This window comes from Myotis myotis, unplaced genomic scaffold, assembly GCF_014108235.1.
Source record: "Myotis myotis isolate mMyoMyo1 unplaced genomic scaffold, mMyoMyo1.p scaffold_m19_p_1, whole genome shotgun sequence".
In the NCBI taxonomy this organism is placed as follows: domain Eukaryota; kingdom Metazoa; phylum Chordata; class Mammalia; order Chiroptera; family Vespertilionidae; genus Myotis; species Myotis myotis.
In genome coordinates, this window is record NW_023416313.1 from 160,774,772 (window position 1) to 160,791,669 (window position 16,898).

The following is a 16,898-nucleotide window of genomic DNA, read 5'->3' on the forward strand; positions in this document are numbered from 1 at the left end:
GCAAAAGTAAACAATTTGTAAAAGTACTTTATTTTCCTCTTGTATTTGCTTTGTATCTTGCTTTTACAAAGTTATGAAGTTCACAGGTTTATACCAAAATGTAAGAAGGCTAAGCTATTTGCTTATAAACATTTTTGCAGTCAAATGTCATCTGATTTCAGTTTTCTAATCCATATTCAATATAAAAAATTCAAATACCAGGCATGCTAGAGCAGCTCTAGGGCATGTGTTCCTCTTAGGCAGGAAGATCTTCAATAGCCTTTCCTCTTTGACTCCCCTCTTTCCCAATCCCACTGGGCTACTACCTTGAATTCAGAGCAAACATGGGAAATTTTAGTGCATGTGGCCCAGCAGGGCCCCATACCTGGGAGTTGGAGGTGAGGTTAGGGATTAATGTCTGATAAGCAGTAGGTGTGGTTTACATCATCATTTCACATCCACTGGCATATGGGAGGGACTCAGTATAACCAAATCGCCACCACAGCTCCTATTCCTAGTCCTTAGACAGCTCCTTTGCCATCCTGAGGGTCCTGATGATGTGGAGCAGGGACGAGATCACTATCATCAATGTGGCAGGCCTGGCCTTCACAGCAATTCTGAAAGCTCTCCTTTAGGCAACAAGAACAAAATCTGTCACATCGCAATATACTTTGATCTCCCCTCCAATGAATTCTCTTCCATAAAACATACCATACCATTCCACTAAATGTTGTACACCTACTCCCACCAAACCATCCACATACCTAGTCACTAAAGTTGTCCACTGTATAATCTACCCAAGACCCCCAAAAAACAAAAACAAAGAAACCTTTGTTAAGCAAATAATCACTTAAACAGCAATGATTTTGCCTATAACTTATAGGTAGGTCAGGAGCTAAACACTCAATTGCTAACTCTTCTGAGACAGAAAAAACTTCTCCCCACAAAAGCAGGAGTGTGGCAGCAATAATGTTCTCTTCAAGTAGCATCAGATCAAAATTAATTCTTTGCTCTTAAGAGTTTTGTTCGCATTGTGTTTAACCGGGTAGAAACGTATGCCAAAATACATTTTGAACCTGATTAAAACTTTAGGATAAAACTTGAAGTGACTGATATTATATCTGAATAAACCGCCATTAAAACACTAGCACATGCACACAAAAGGATTTATACCAGGGTTTCCTCGGCTTCTAGCCGTTAGAAGTAGGCACACATAATTAAAAAACAACGTTCTAAAAAATGGCCTCCGATTCCTGATAAGAAATGTCAGGTTCTGTCAGGTCATGGAACGGTTTCCTTTCTTCATAAAGTACTAAATACCAGAGTTTATGCAAACCCCTGACAGCTCTTCTCTGAGGGCGACAGAGGGCTAGAATCAGTCAGGACATCAAAGAAGACTTAAAAATGGCCAAAATTCTGCATAACTTTCAAGACACTTGAAAGCAATAAGCATACATAAGCAGCCAAGATGTTTATGGTGCATTTATTTCTAAACAGAGCTAGAACAGTGTGTTTAGGATAACACACTACCCTGATGTTAAATTTTACACATCTTTAAAACAAAAACATTATTGCTACTGCTTCAAAGGACATTTCTACGAAATGAGGAAAAGTATTCCAAGTACAGGTGCCCATCCGTGTACACATGTACAAGGATTATTCATATACACAAAGGCAGGCAGACTGTGCACAATTCCACCAAAGTGAAACCCAAACTGGTTCTCACTAACTCTACCTGCAAAGGTTCCCCTCACTTGCCCAGCAACTGCCCTACAAAGGTGCTTCACCACTCTTGTCTTTGCAGACACGTCCTCAGGCAGGACAGAAAGACACCTGTGCACCAGTGCATGCAAGACTTTCTTGGCACACTCCCCAGCCATCTGAGAAATGCTGCTTCACTACCCAGAGAAAAATGCCAGGTTTGGCAATAAGTCCAAATTCGCTTTCCTGGGAATTTACCATTCCCAAACCCACAGAACAGCCTGGCTTCTCTGGTCACCTGTACTGGAAATGGGGGTGAGAGGTGGGAAAAGCTTCATAATCTCATAGAGAAACAGCACAAATAGTCTTGATACAATAGGATTAACTCAGGTCTCTCTCAAGTGTCATGTAAACCTCAATAGTGTGGTTAACAAAAAAGTTTTCCCATTCACAAAGACAGAAGTAAATAGCTTGTGGGGCCATTCATTATCTAGTAGTAGCTCCTTTAGTAGGTCTTAATCTTTTGGATCCAGTAAAAATCATTAGAGCCTTCCCTGGGAAAAAGGACACATACTTCGTCTTGCATACAATTTCAGGGGGTTCGCACACCCTCCTGAAACCTGTCCATGAATCCCCAGTGGAGTCCTCCTGCCCTAGAGCCAGAGTGAAGGAGGCAGGTGAGCAGATGTGCGCAGCGACAGGAGAGGGAGAAGCCTGGGTGCTCTGCACTCCTAGAACAGAGTAGGGGCCGCATCCCGAAGCGTGGCTGTGTGCACCGTGCTGCTCTCCCTTCCTCTATCTCCCCGAAGAACCTTTCAAAGTGAACCCAGAAACAAAAGAATGGAAAGCAACACGTCTACAGCTTCTCTTCGGAGTCCGGAGAAAAGCCCAAGCCACGCAGTCTCACTAAGGCTTTGCTAATGTGGCTGCTCTCCATGGACAGGTGGTCTTTAACTTCACCAGATTCCACTCTTTCTTCCCAACTAGTGGAGAGGTGAGGGCAAGACAGTGGTTTTAGAAATCAGTTTCTAAGAAGCCTGCTGAGGCCCTAAAAACTGAATTCAGGTGCTTTATCCTAACTCCCCTATCTTGGGGGCTGCAGGTGAGTGCAACGCATTCTGTAGGCTTCAATCCCACAGCAGCCTGGAGTCAGAAACTGCAAAGGGAGGTCAAGGCTGCACCTCCAGGTCAAACAGCCCGGCCACCCCTGCAGCAGTGATGCCCAGGTCTCACAGCACCACTTCACGTGGACAGTAGGCCTGTGTGCTGCCCTGAGCCAAGCACTCCAGCAAACCTTGCAGAGAGGGTCTTCGGGGAGCACTGTCCGTAAGGACTTGCCATTGTGTGATCTGCTGTATCAACTCCTAAAATAGTCAGCTGAGCAGTCACTCTAGCTGCTAAAAATCTACTGTCTTCCTTTACATTTAAAGCCAGCTCTGTCATCTACAAAGCAAAAGAATACTGACACACACTAAACATAATTTTTAAGAAGAAAACTATTTGCTTCCAATTTAAATACCCAGTTATTACAAGCAGAAAAATTAAAACTGATCCTAAAAATCTAGCATTTGAAAAAACTGGTACTTAAAGCTTGACTACAAGTTTAAACCATCACAAGAACAGAAAGTAAAAATCACAAACTGAAATCAGTAAAACAACATGATTAGGGTCAAATCAGGTAACCAATTCAGATCTGCATCTTTAATAAACATCTGGAGAACACCAGTAGCATAGATTACCATATGCCACGCTGTCCCAGGAGTATGATTCCTTAAAATCTGACAAACCTCCAGCAAGATCTTAAAGTGTAACCTATCATCCCACAGAGCTGCTCAGACTTACCCTAGTGGTAAGTCTGATTGGTAATCACTTTCTCCTTCCCCGCTTCACAGGGGAAGGGAGGACAGTGGCCAGTGTGAGGGGCCAATGTGAAATTCGTTCAGCTAATGACTTCCCAACATGGGAGGCGAAAAACTTCATGAATCAACTTTACTTTCATCCTCAGCATGTCGTTCAATGTGTCCTGTAGCGTCCTAGGAATAAAGGGAAAAGGGCCCATGAGAGAGAAGTTGGCAGGAAAAGACAAACTCCCACGCAAGGAGAGCTTCCTGGGTACATTCTATGATCTACACATGAAAGGCAGTTAGGACCCAGCATTCTTCATTTGAAACCTCATTATGCTATCTCTCAAGTCTATGAGTAATAATAAAAAGAAAAAGCCCTCGGCTCTCCCTATCTATAATAATAAAAGCGTAATATGCTAATTAGACTGGACGTCCTTCCAGACAACCTTCTGGACGAAGCTGGGGCTGTGAGGGAAGCCTGGGTCCTGAGTGCCAGAGGGAAGCTGGTGGGGGCAGGTGGAGGAAGGAAGGCCTACTCTTGCACGAATTTCATGCATCGGGCCTCCAGTTTATTATAATTCTGAACATTCTAATGAGGCAAAAGGTTTCCAAACCCTGCTCCCAGGGGTCAAATGAACTCAGGTTGACCTCAAATCCCAATGTACCTGTTTGGATCCTTTCCTAGCAGTAAAAAAAGCATCACAGTTCTTCCAGCGACATTTCAGAGTCTGAAAGTTTGGATTTGTATGGTCAGTCAGCAAATGTTGTTTTAAGTGATCTACAACGCCAAATATCAGAGAGCAACCATGCCACTGGAGAGAAATAGAATGAAAAAGTTAAAAAGGATACCAGAAACATGCAAATAGACCATTCCTATTTGTATACCATAAATTGGATGGAAACAAAAAATAAGCCCCTTATTATTTAATTTATTCTTGCCTAACAAAACAAAGCCAGAGACAACCAAATTAATGATCAATATGACAAGGAACCTTGAAAAGACTGGGAAGTCTTCTAACATTTTGGTATTTTAAGAAGGCAAAGCACTAAGTTAGCCAGTACATCGTTAAGTTAATAAATATGTAGACAAGTTACCATAAAATTCAGTTTATATCATACTTATTCTTTATCTTGCCATCATAAAATGAGTTTCTTTGCCCATTTATTTAAAAAGACAGAGTGTTCCTGTAATACTGAAAGGGCTGTTTTGAACAATTTTAAGAACTATGACTTGTAAACTTAAAGGTAAAAGTGCCTGATTAAAAAGAAAAAAAATTTGTGGAAATATGTGCTGTAGAAAACTGTTTGCCATGGAAGCTGGCTTTCCACAGATCACCTGAATCACAGTATTGTGACCATCTATTTTTTTTTTTTAACTATAATTTTACTTCTCAATGTGACTAGATTCCAATCGTTAGTCAGAAAGCATAAGGACTCTTTGTCTTGGCTTTTTCCCTACAAGCTTGCTTGTAATAAATCTTATGATTCTGATTCTAACATGTTCATTTCTAAAATGTAATACAAATTTGAGCACTTCCTGTCAGTACCTCCCATCTCTCTAGCTTTAAAACCAGACAGAATTTTCCCCATTTCTCTAGATAAGCTAACTCTGTATTTGTATACTCTGCATCCTGTCATACTAGATTTGCTTTTCTTCAATAAGAAGACTAAAAACCAGACAGTAATGTGTAAAAAGCTGCAAAGTAATTAAGCTGTGGACAAGCCCAAAATCAAATTTTAAAATAGAGTTTATTCCATCAATCTGAAAAGAAGGTTAGGGTTTGGGGGGAGGGGGGAATTCAGTGTCATAAACTTTTCTTTGATCACTAATATTAGAACTGATGAAACAAATTAAGGCTTATAAGGGATAAGTGTGAACATTTTGAGGGTTAATCACCTGCGCCCACCCCAAAATAAAAACTATGCAATTTAGCCTAGAAAGCTGAAGTTTAACACTTCAAGAAGACAAATTTTTATTTGCCTATCCCCCCAAAACCAATGAGAACACAAACCAAAATATTAATATGTGTAATCGGTAAGGAACGGGTGTAGATTGGGCAGGTCAGGAAAATAAACACTTTTACTTTTTCATATACTTATGCACTGTTGATATATTTGTAAGAATGTACTGATTTTATAATAAAAATAAAAACCACCCGGTAGATAACCTGAGTGGAGGGTATTTAAATATACTTCATTTCCAATCTTAAAACAGATTTTCCATTAAAGAAATATAGAAAAGCATTAATGTATGTTTTTAAAAAATAAGCTTCCTTGTCCTACAGTGGAATGCATAAAGTGGGTGCTCAAACAGAAAAAAGCTACGCTGATGACAACGAAGGTCTATAAATTAGCCTGGAGTTAAGCAACTCTGAACAGTTTCACTCCTTACCCAGCAGCGGTAATTCTGCATCAGATTTAGCCTCACGGCCTGAATACTGCCATCGTAACAGCCAGTATAAATCTGGAGAAAGAGGTTTATCATATCAGACGAATACACACACACCAAAAAACTATGAAACATCCTCAAAAGAGTCAAAAGCTACTTATAGCAACTTAAGAAAATACTGACACTAAACCAATACCAGCCCCATGGTACAATGGGAAAGTATCCTCTAGCTCTTTTCTTCTAGACCCTTTGACGCTGTGCTCCTTCCAGAGCCGCTCTAGGGACCCTGGCTCACAGCTGAACTGGCAGCTCAGAGGCATCACCTACACTTGAACTGGCGCAGCTCTGGCTTCCACTGGGCATTCCGTATTAGGCATCTGTATGTCATTGGAACACAGGGTTCTACCACTCAGAGTCTGAAAAACCATCCATTCTTGTTCAACTTCATAATTTAAAAATAAAATAAGTCAAGGATTAGCAGAGTTAAATGGGTTAGCTTCTACTTTTAGGCATGCTATAACTATGTCATACTGGCCAAAACTCCTGACTCCGATATTCTGTTCAGATCATAATGTCTCTGGAAAAGCACACTTTTTTTAAAAAACATCTTAAATTTATCTTCTACTTAATAGTACTATCAGATTTTTATTGCAATTATTTAGCTATAAATGGAAAATGAAATATTCTACAATATTACTATGTTTTATCTTGGCATATCTACAGTATGCCAAGAAATTGAAAGGCAACCAATAATGAGTCTTATCAGAAACAGATGTCATTTTTGGAAGTGACAAGTATTAACATTATTATCAGTTTGTAGAATTTTTAGTAAATATATTCAAAGGCAAATGTGTGGCATGGCAAACAACACTCACCATACTTTTATGGATGGTCATACACATAATCATGTCTTTGTGTCCTCCATAAACTTGCAATCGATCATGGGACTTAGGTGGAGAGAGAAAACAAAAAGAGAATTAAGGTTATTTACACTTTGTGATTAATAAGCGTAGTCCGGCCGTGGGAAAACTACGGCCCGCGGGCCAGATCCGGCCCGTTTGAAATGAATAAAACTAAAAAAAGAAAAAAGACCGTACCCTTTTATGTAATGATGTTTACTTTGAATTTATATTAGTTCACACAAACACTCCATCCATGCTTTTGTTCCGGTCCTCCAGTCCAGTTTAAGAACCCATTGTGGCCCTCGAGTCAAAAAGTTTGCCCACCCCTGGTTTAGAGACTGCAATTGCTGCCCAGAAACCATTTAAATTTTGATACCTATGAGGCTGACCACGCATCCCAGAGCAGCGTTTCTGAAAGCACAGTCCGGGAATCAGCTGCTTCATGATTACCCAGAGTGCCTGTGAAGAATGCCGATTCCTGGGCCCCAACCCGACCTTACTATATTAAAACGTCAATATCAAACCTAAGTAGACAGTCTCCCCAAATCATTCAAGCAAAATACTGGATCTAAATTCTACCTGTAACTCGTAGACACGAACGAATTTATCCAGGCAAGCAGTCACCATCACTTTTCCCAGGATGTTCACCACAGTCACTGCATGATTGTGACCTTTATAGATCCGCACGAGCTCCCCAGTCTGCATCGGGAGAGAGAGGAGTTAGTAGACTTTCCAGGCATCTTCCTACTTTGAGATGTATGATTCTCTAATTCTAAAAGTCATAATTCTGAGGCTTCTTGTCCAACCACACAGCTACACTAATTGTAACAGCTGGAGTACTCTCACAAGCATTTGTTACCCACACAAACTATAGGAAATGTATCCTGATGGAGAAAACAGTGTCACAGAAAAAGAAGGGTCACAGCTCTATCTGTATGTGTTTTATAGCTTCCAAAGTACAGTTGATCCTTGAACAATGCAGGGGTTAACGGCGCTGGCCACAAGCAGTTGAAAATCAGCATATAACTCTTGACTCCCCTAAAAGTTAAGTTGTCCCTCAGTATCAATGAAGAATGGGACTAGGACCGTACCCCAATATCCTAAAGATACCAAAATCCTAGGTTCAAGTCCTCTATATAAAATGGCATAGAAGGAGAAGAAACCAAGATGGTAGCATAGGTAAACACCAGAAATTGCTGCCTCCCACAACTTCAAAAATACAACAAAAAAACAAAACGTACATCATCCAGAACCACGGGAAGGCTGGCTGAGTGGAAATTCTACAACTAGAAGGAAAGAGAAAAGCACACTGAGACTCAGGAGCTGCGGAAGTAAAGTGCTGAGGTACGGAGGCTCAAGTGCGCGGAAAGGTGCTGGCACCTGAGGACGCGGCTTTCTTTTTGAATCAGGAGGGAGTCACAAGCTCCTGACTGCTCTGAACTCCAGTTCCAGGAAGTCTCTGGGGACCCAGACTCATATGGGGAGAAACTGGACTGTCTGGCAGCGGGCAGAACTCGGAACTTGAGGGCGGCTTTCTCTCAGAGGTGCTTGCAGCGATTACAGGGACACTGAGACACGGGGCCTCTTAGGGCAGGGCTGAGGATCAGCCATAGCTGTTTGCTCCACCCTGTTGATTCCCTGAGACACCTCCCCACCCAGGCTGCGGCATAGGCTTTTGCATATGAATGCCCTGGCCCTTTGCCACCTGAAAATTACCTAACAAACTGCAGCTGGGCCAGATAGACCCAGAACTTCCAAAAGAAGGCCCCAGGCCCCACAGCAGCTTGCATTGCTTCATAGCTGGACCTCATCTGGGGACCTCCAAACCCCAAAAAAGGAAGAGGAATCTGCAGCTCTCTTCATAGCTCCTCTACACAGCCCCTCAGGCAGAGGCTAAATTAGCACCTCCTTAGATCCAAGAGCCAGTGTACCCAGTGGTCAGAGGGGGACCATCCAATTACAACTCCTCAGATCCATAAGGGTCACACTCAGGGGGCAGACTCAGTGAGCACCAAAGCCCCACTGAAGCAAGTTTTGCCCCAGAAGGGTGTCTCCAGAACAGAAGTCTTCCCACTGCAGACACAGCTGATTCTCACAGCCAATTGGCCTGGAAGTCAATTCCTCCCAGTGATACCTGCACAAAGCCCACAAGGGGGTGCACCAAGAGTGTCCACCTCAGGTAATTGGGGAGGCTGAGCCACTGGGCCCTATAGGACATCCAGCACAGAAAGCCACTCAATCGACACAGGGAGGCAGCCAAAATGCGGAGACAAAGAAACAGGTCACAAATGACAGAAATGGAGGAAAGCAAACTACTGGATATAGAATTCAAAACCACACTTTTAAGGTTTTTCAAGAACTTTCTAGAAACCGCCGACAAATTTAGTAAGACCCTCAAAAAGACGGGTGAGACTGCCGATAAATGTAGTGAGACCCTCAAGAAATCTAGTGAGACCCTCGAGGGTATGAAAAAGGACCAACTGGAAATTAAGCATACACTGACTGTAATAAAGGATATTATACAGAGTTCCAACAGCAGACTAGAGGATCGCAAGAATCAAGCTAAAGATTTGAAATATGAAGAAGCAAAAAACACCCAACTGGAAAAGCAAAAACGAAAAAAGAATCCAAAAATACAAAGATAGTGTAAGGAGCCTCTGGGACAGCTTCAAGCGTACCAACATCCGAATTATAGGGGTGCCAGAAGAAGAGAGAGAGCAAGATATTGAAACCTATTTGAAGAAATAATGACAGAAAACTTCCCCTACCTGGTGAAAGAAATAGACTTCCAAGTCCAGGAAGTACAGAGAACCCCAAACCAAAGGAATCCAAAGAGGACCACACCAAGACACATCATAATTAATATGCCAAGAGCAAAAGACAAAGAGAGAATCTTAAAAGCAGCAAGAGAAAGAAACTCAGTTACCTACAAGGGAGTACCCATACAACTGTCAGCTGATTTCTCAACAGAAACTTTGCAGGCCAGAAGGGAGTGACAAGAAATATTCAAAGTGACGAATGCCAAGAACCTACAACCAAGATTACTTTATCCAGCAAAGCTATCATTCAGAATTGAAGGTCAGATAAAGAGCTTCACAGATAAGGAAAAGCTAAAGGAGTTCACCACCACCAAACCAGTATTATATGAAATGCTGAAAGGTATCCTTTAAGAAGAGGAAGAAGAAGAAAAAGATAAAGATACAAATTATGAACAGCAAATACACATCTATCAACAAGTGAATCTAAAAATCAAGGGAATAAATAATCTGATGAACAGAATAAACTGGTGATTATAATAGAATCAGGGGCATAGAAAAGAAGTGGACTAACTATTCTTGTGGGGGAAAGAGGGGGATGTGGGAAGAGACTGGACAAAAATCGTGCACCTATGGATGAGGACAGCTGGGGGGGGAGGGTGAGGGCGGAGGATGGTGTGGGAACCGGGTGGAGGGGAGCTATGGGGGGAAAAAAGAGAAACAACTGTAATAATCTGAACAATAAAGATTTAATTATTTAAAAAATAAATAAAATGGCATAGAATAGCGCATACAGTCAGCCCTCCACATCTACGGATTCACAATCACAGATCAAAAACAGTACAGGTATTTATTGGGGGGAAATCCACATATATAGAGGGACCCAAGTAGTTCAAACCTGCCCAAGTAGTTCAAACCTGTATTGTTCACAGATCAACTATATTTTCACTTTTATCATTTCATTGGATCTGGGTAAGTCCCTGAGCACTTGGATTATCCCCAGGTTTACAGACCAGGAACGAGGCTTCAAAGAGTTGCCTCTATGACGTGAGTAGCCTCTCAGCTGTTTTCGTTAGTTCTATTTTAAACTATATATCATATCCACTTTTTTAGCGCCTCAGATGCTCAATTTATCTCATCTAAATGCAGCATTCAAACTAAACCTTACATAAACATTGAGTTGGTTCCCTATTAAAAATTTTGATGAGGTCAGAATTTCTAGGGTACTCGGTATTATCTAAAAGCGATAATAGGGATTATTATTAAGCCTCTCACTGGAAAAGGGGCTTAATTTACATTGTAAGAGATCTGACAAATCCTTCAAGCTTTAACCACCACTCTATTATAAAGATTTCTTTACGCCAACAGGGCTTACATGAATGTTGTGGGCATGGACTGACTGATCACTGGAGCCACTGAACACAAGGTCATTCACCACCTTAAAGAAAAGAATTCAATGAGTTAGATTCAGTACAAGGTTCTGGGTTTTCTCTGTAACTTGCAATGTAAATTGGTGAATTCTAATTTTGATGAGCATAGACCAATTTCTCAAATTTTCTGAACTGAAACGCATGTCCTATCACCAGGTACTCTGATGAATTGACAGTGTATATTTGGGTCTGTTACCTCTTCAGAATGATTATAGAGAAGGGCATTAGAATGTATCTATAGTCTACAGTAAAATACACTTTTATTGTTTCTAAGTTAACATATTAAAAAAAATAGCACATCCCTTGGTGACCCAGGCCTGAGGAAAAGGACTGTAACCTCCTTCCTCTTTTCAAGATGACTGTGTCCTAATAAGGCATCAGACAACACGGAAAACGTCATTCCAACCGTCCACTTGTGCCAGGCAACTGGCTCCTGTGCTGCCCTGTACTTGCCTTCATGCAGAGAATGGTCTTGCTGTGGCCCTCCAGGGTTCTGAGGAGGAGTCCATTCCGCGCGTCTCGCACGCTAATGGTACAGTCGTAAGACCCCACGACCAGCAGCTTTCGGGCACCTTCCTGAGCTGTGGCTAGACAGCTAACTGCCCGAGGGCCATGGCATTCAAAGATTTCGAGTCGTTTGTTGTTCTGAAAAATAAGTCACCATTATATGGAGTAAAAGCAACTTAGCTGGTAAACCTCAAAATCAACTAACCCAAATCACTACCTTAACACAAACTAAATTCTACTACCTGCACTTAAGTTCCCTTACCCATTCCCCAACTTCCCATCTCTGCCGTTCCTGTGCCAACTCCTCGTGTTCATGAGTCTCTCCGCCCCATTCCAGTGGGGGCAAACTCTCACCTTATGAGTTCATTTCTAACTTCAACCACACTCTCCTGATCATAACTGGAACCTGGTTCTCTTTTTACGCCCTCCCTCATGTTAAGTTAATGATAATGAATGATCACCTTTTTTCATACTCTATTTTCTATGTCACAGTCCCAGGAACTCCTTCACTATTTTTTCCCCCCAAAGTTGAGAATGACTTTTTTAGACAATTTCAATAAGAGTCTGTCCTCCACCTCTCTGCTATTCCGATGTTCCTGACTTCTAGTTCTATGGCATCTTTCAGGACATCTTCTAGTGGAGCACAGAAGCCTTTGTATCAGTCAGAGTCCCATGGTCACACCCTGAATTCCCAAACATTCCTTTCTCTCAGATCTCAGACTTGTTTCCCTTATCCCCACACCAATCTTGTTCATAAAGTTTCCCACTTCCCCAAAACCTCAAAAAATGTACTTGAGGTGCATGCATGGGGTAAAACTCCCAGAAACTAATAAGCACAGAGCAGCACAGCTGGGGGCCTGCAGAGCTAAGCAACGATTTCAGCCACCCTGAGGTGCTAGGGAGACAGACTGAGAGTTCGGCCCATTGGTGGAAAACCCTGGTAAACTGCCTTCGCTTTCAAGCATAGCATTCTAGGAGTTTGGCAAGGCTTCAAAATTCACATCTCTGCAGAGTCTCAAATCTCTGCCTTGAGGTCCATCTTCTCTGGTTTTTCAACCATTTAAAGACTATCTGAATTTCTTGTCATCATCTTTCAACTAAGATGCTCCTGACTTCTATCTACCTTCGATACATTAAACTAATAAAAGAGAAAAGAATTAGGTAATTATCAAATTTCATTGATTAAAATAATTTGAATTTATTCTTTCTCCTTTATTTCTATTACCCCAACCAAATCTAATCTAGGCTATTAGCACTTCACATCTGAAATGCAAAAACCTTCACGAATTACCCTTCTGTAATCTATTGCTACCAAGTGAACCAAATAACTTGGTGCTCGGGTATATGTGCTAGCTTCTTAAAGACAGAAACCATGATGTATTTTACAACTCTTATATGAATGATACTATAATTGGGCATAACATAGTAAACATTCTAACATGTCTACCATGCTGCTAAAAGATGACCAGATGACCTTGAGATATAGTGCTACAACACAGTAGTAACCAAACCCATCAATTCCATCTCTTACATTACATCTCTTATCCTTGGTCTAACCCAGTGGTCGGCAAACTGCGGCTCGCGAGCACATGCGGCTCTTTGGCCCCTTGAGTGCGGCTCTTCCACAAAGTATCGACTTCTGCGCATGGGCCACAAAGTTTCAATCACACTGCACGTGTGCGCCCGCATGTGGTATTTTGGGGAAGAGCCACACTCAAGGGGCCAAAGAGCTGCATGTGGCTCGCGAGCCTCAGTTTGCCGACCAGTGTAACCTTTCATGTCAGCTTCCGTTAGAAAGCCTCCCAAATGGTCTCCCTGCCTCTACTATTACCAATATTTTCCAATCTTATCAACTCCAGAGTGACTTGTTCTAAAATACAAATTGGATCATGTATCTCATACGTTAAAACCTACAAAATGGCCCTAACCAGTTTGGCTCAGCGGATAGAGCGTCGGCCTGCAGACTCAAGGGTCCCAGGTTCGATTCCGGTCAAGGGCATGTACCTTGGTTGCGGGCACATCCCCTGTGGGGAGTGTGCAGGAGGCAGCTGATCGATGTTTCTCTCTCATCGATGTTTCTAACTCTCTATCCCTCTCTCTTCCTCTCTGTAAAAATCAATAAAATATATTTTTTAAAAAAACCTATAAAATGAAGTCCAACTTCATTAGCAAAGCACACAGGGTCATCAAGAATTGGTCCCTACTCATTTCCTAAGCCTCATCCGGGGGCCTAGCACATAACAGATGCTCAATAAAGGTTCGCTCAACAAATGAATCTATCTTTGAGTTAGGAAAGGATGAGGTCACGTGGGCATGAAGACAAACCTCTGACTTAGTTCACTTTACAGAACAAGCTACCCTCATGAAACCCAAATCAGTTCCAAACCACATCAGTGTCATACTCAAAGGAATTTAAGCTCATTTTTCAGGGTGTCATTCCTAAAAATGAGATAGACTAGTTTAACTTGTGACTCATTATTTGGCTCCAAATTGTCAGGCTTGGTTTAATTTAGCAGAGTTACATTTTGGTCCTGGCACACTTGGGTCTGAACAGACAGAATGCAGGATCTTGTATCACCTACACCCAATGATAACAATTTTGAGTAGTGGTTAATCCATTGCTTTCTCACATAAGAAAACAAGAAAATGTCTGTCTCCCACTTCTTCCCCAACAAATTTCCATTTCTTTCCACACACATCTCCAACTATTTTCAAGTGGCATGGGAACTCAGCCTTCTCTCCCCAACCACTAACCTCTATGTTGAAGGTGACCACAGTGCCATTTGCTAGTCCTGCATAGAGGATTCGCCATCTACTGTGAAGGCAGAGGACTCGGTCGTCCAGCTGTAACTGCTCCAAACACTCTCGCGTCTGATAAAAGTACACAACACCTAATCAGCAGAGGTTAAGCAAGCAAAATGTGAAACCCCCTTCTGAAAGCAGAGTATGAAATGATTTTATGAGGAAGAGGTATCATCTATTTTATAGAAGGCCATCTTAGATATTTTTTCTCCTTTGAAATATGTGGCCAAATACTCTCAAGCTGTAGGTAATAACAAAAACAAATGTAAATTCTATAATGTTACCCATATTCCTAATATGGAATGTAGAAATTCTTCAAAGGGCACTAGGAATGGAGTATTAACCTCTTAAATTAAGTAGCCAAAGATAAAGTTAAAGCTGTATTTGACATCTAAAAGGAAAATTATAGTTGTATATGTAATAGCATTAATGAAATATGTGCTTTCCTGCAACTGATTCTCTATTTTAATAGCTCCCAAGTATCTTGTTCAAACCAGTGTCAGGTTAGCCGATCCATAATTACCCATGCCTTTAAAATATATAGAACCCCAAGCTTCACATCCAATCCCTAGATTCTAATTCAGTAGGCCCTAGATTATTTATTTTTTAAAATGTCCTTAGCAATTTTGATGCATATCCAGATTAAACAAACACTGTTTAATCTGACCTTCAAGAAACAATTTTGGTAAATTTCCAGAACTGGGTTATATTAGCAACTTTAATTACCTAGAACCTAGAATAGGCCCAATAACACACTAAGTGTTCAAAATTTGTTGTTAATGACACCAAGCAACTAAATGCCCAAGTGTATCTTTTAAAACCGGTTTGGACAGAGATGTTAAAATTAAGATGGTTTTAAGAGGGTAGGATGTGACGAGCTGTGGGTAGGATGAAAAGCTGTAGGCTGTAAAAGCCCTTTTTCTTCCATTCTTCTCTCATACCTGAGAGTCAGTCTTTTAAATTTCTCCCAGAAAATTACAAATATAAATGCCACACATGAAGTTGTAAAAAAAAAAAAAAGACAGTAACTGTTGCCTCTGATTAGTGCAATCTCTTTGTAATTTTATAGAGGAAATTGAATTCTATATAATGATTTTTAAAAAAAGAACTACTGGCACATGCAATATGAACTTCAGATAGTATGGTGAGCTAAAGCTAATACAGGCAGTGTTGTTTATTTTGATGAAGTTCAAGCACAGACAAACTCTTTAATGACAGATGCAGAGAGAAAGTGGGAAGAAAGAAGCATCTGTCTCAACGTCTCCACTCTACATAGTATAAATACAGTCAAAGCCGGTCAATATTATCAGTTTTGATTTCTCTGAACCCACTTGCCTTAACATTATAGCAGCGAACGGTGTGATCACTGGAACCAGTGTAAAGGGCAGCATTCTTCCCAGAGGTTTGAGTAACCAGGAGGCAGTTCACTTTCGAAGTATGGCCCTCAAAGACACCAATGCACTTCCGAGTCTAAAGTCAAGCACAGATCAGATTATTACTTATGGGTATAGAAGGACCAGATACTGCCTTTCCTCAACAAAAAAACGCTAGAACATAATAGTTTGCTGCTGCATCCTCAGTACCTAGGAAAGTGCCTGGTTCACAAACAGTGTTCAGTAAACATGTGATCAATAATGCCCAGCAAATGGTCACATGCAGTAAGGTACTTCCAACTATATTAGCTGAGTTATACCAAAAAATACTTAGGGCAATTCACTATAAGGTTGGTAAGAATTTTAATTAATGCCTAGGGCAAGGCTGTCCAACACATAGACCAAAGATCTACCAAATCCAAACTGAGGCTAATTACCCAGGCAAATCCCTGCATTTGATTCAGTAGCTAATGAAAATGCTCCATAATCATCTAAGACATGTCAGGTGTCATCACAGGTCCCAGTGGTCCAGGTATGGTTTCATAAGGGGACGGCCTAATAGTTATCTGTGCTATCTCTGAGATCTATTTAGAATATACACATATAAAGGGTGTCCCAAAATTCATGCAAGAAGTAATTTTGATAGAAAACACAGGTTTATAATTAAAAATTGTAAATTTTTTATTGATTCATAAAGTATACTGTACAGGGTTATGTATGGAATAGCATATCGGATAAATGGCCTCCACGGCTTTGCTGGCACATACGCACTCTTTTGTTGAAATTTTCCATGACTGTTTTTGCATAAATGTGGCTGAATTTCAATGAGGCTCATTTGCATCTTGATGGCTTGGTTAATCGTCAAAATTGTTGCATTTGGGGTTCAGAAAATCCACGAGTGATTGTTGAGAAACAATTGCATCCACAACATGTCACTGTTTGGTGCGGATTTTGGGTTGGAGGCATCATCGGACCATCTTCTTCGAAAATGCGGTTGCTCAGGCAATAACAAAAGAGTGCGTATGTGCCAGCAAAGCCGTGGAGGCCATTTACCCGATATGCTATTCCATACATAACCCTATACTGTATACTTTATGAATCAATAAAAAATTTATAATTTTTAATTATAAACCTGTGCTTTCTATCAAAATTACTTCTTGCGTGAATTCTGGGACACCCTTTACATATACTTATTCTGCAATTCAGAGTTAGAGC

General features: G+C 41.0%; 1 protein-coding gene across 11 annotated transcripts in view; it reads right to left on the bottom strand.

The window, feature by feature from the left end:
- Nucleotides 1–9: 9 nt before the first annotated feature.
- Nucleotides 10–16,898, bottom strand: part of ZNF106 (zinc finger protein 106) — a 59,676-nt gene continuing 42,787 nt past the window's right edge. For 7 of the 11 annotated variants that reach the window (XM_036298882.1, XM_036298863.1, XM_036298800.1 and 4 more), the window contains 9 exons: nucleotides 15,646–15,780; nucleotides 14,263–14,379; nucleotides 11,455–11,646; nucleotides 10,947–11,009; nucleotides 7,395–7,514; nucleotides 6,789–6,860; nucleotides 5,917–5,988; nucleotides 4,190–4,336; nucleotides 10–3,713 (listed from right to left, as the gene is read on the bottom strand). In XM_036298882.1, coding sequence (XP_036154775.1) covers nucleotides 3,657–3,713; nucleotides 4,190–4,336; nucleotides 5,917–5,988; nucleotides 6,789–6,860; nucleotides 7,395–7,514; nucleotides 10,947–11,009; nucleotides 11,455–11,646; nucleotides 14,263–14,379; nucleotides 15,646–15,780 — 975 coding nt within the window. In that variant the 3' untranslated portion in view covers nucleotides 10–3,656. Of the gene's footprint in view, nucleotides 3,714–4,189; nucleotides 4,337–5,916; nucleotides 5,989–6,788; nucleotides 6,861–7,394; nucleotides 7,515–10,946; nucleotides 11,010–11,454; nucleotides 11,647–14,262; nucleotides 14,400–15,645; nucleotides 15,781–16,898 lie in introns of those variants that run through there. The other 4 variants (XR_004966026.1, XM_036298828.1, XM_036298817.1 and 1 more) reach the window with 4 other exon arrangements.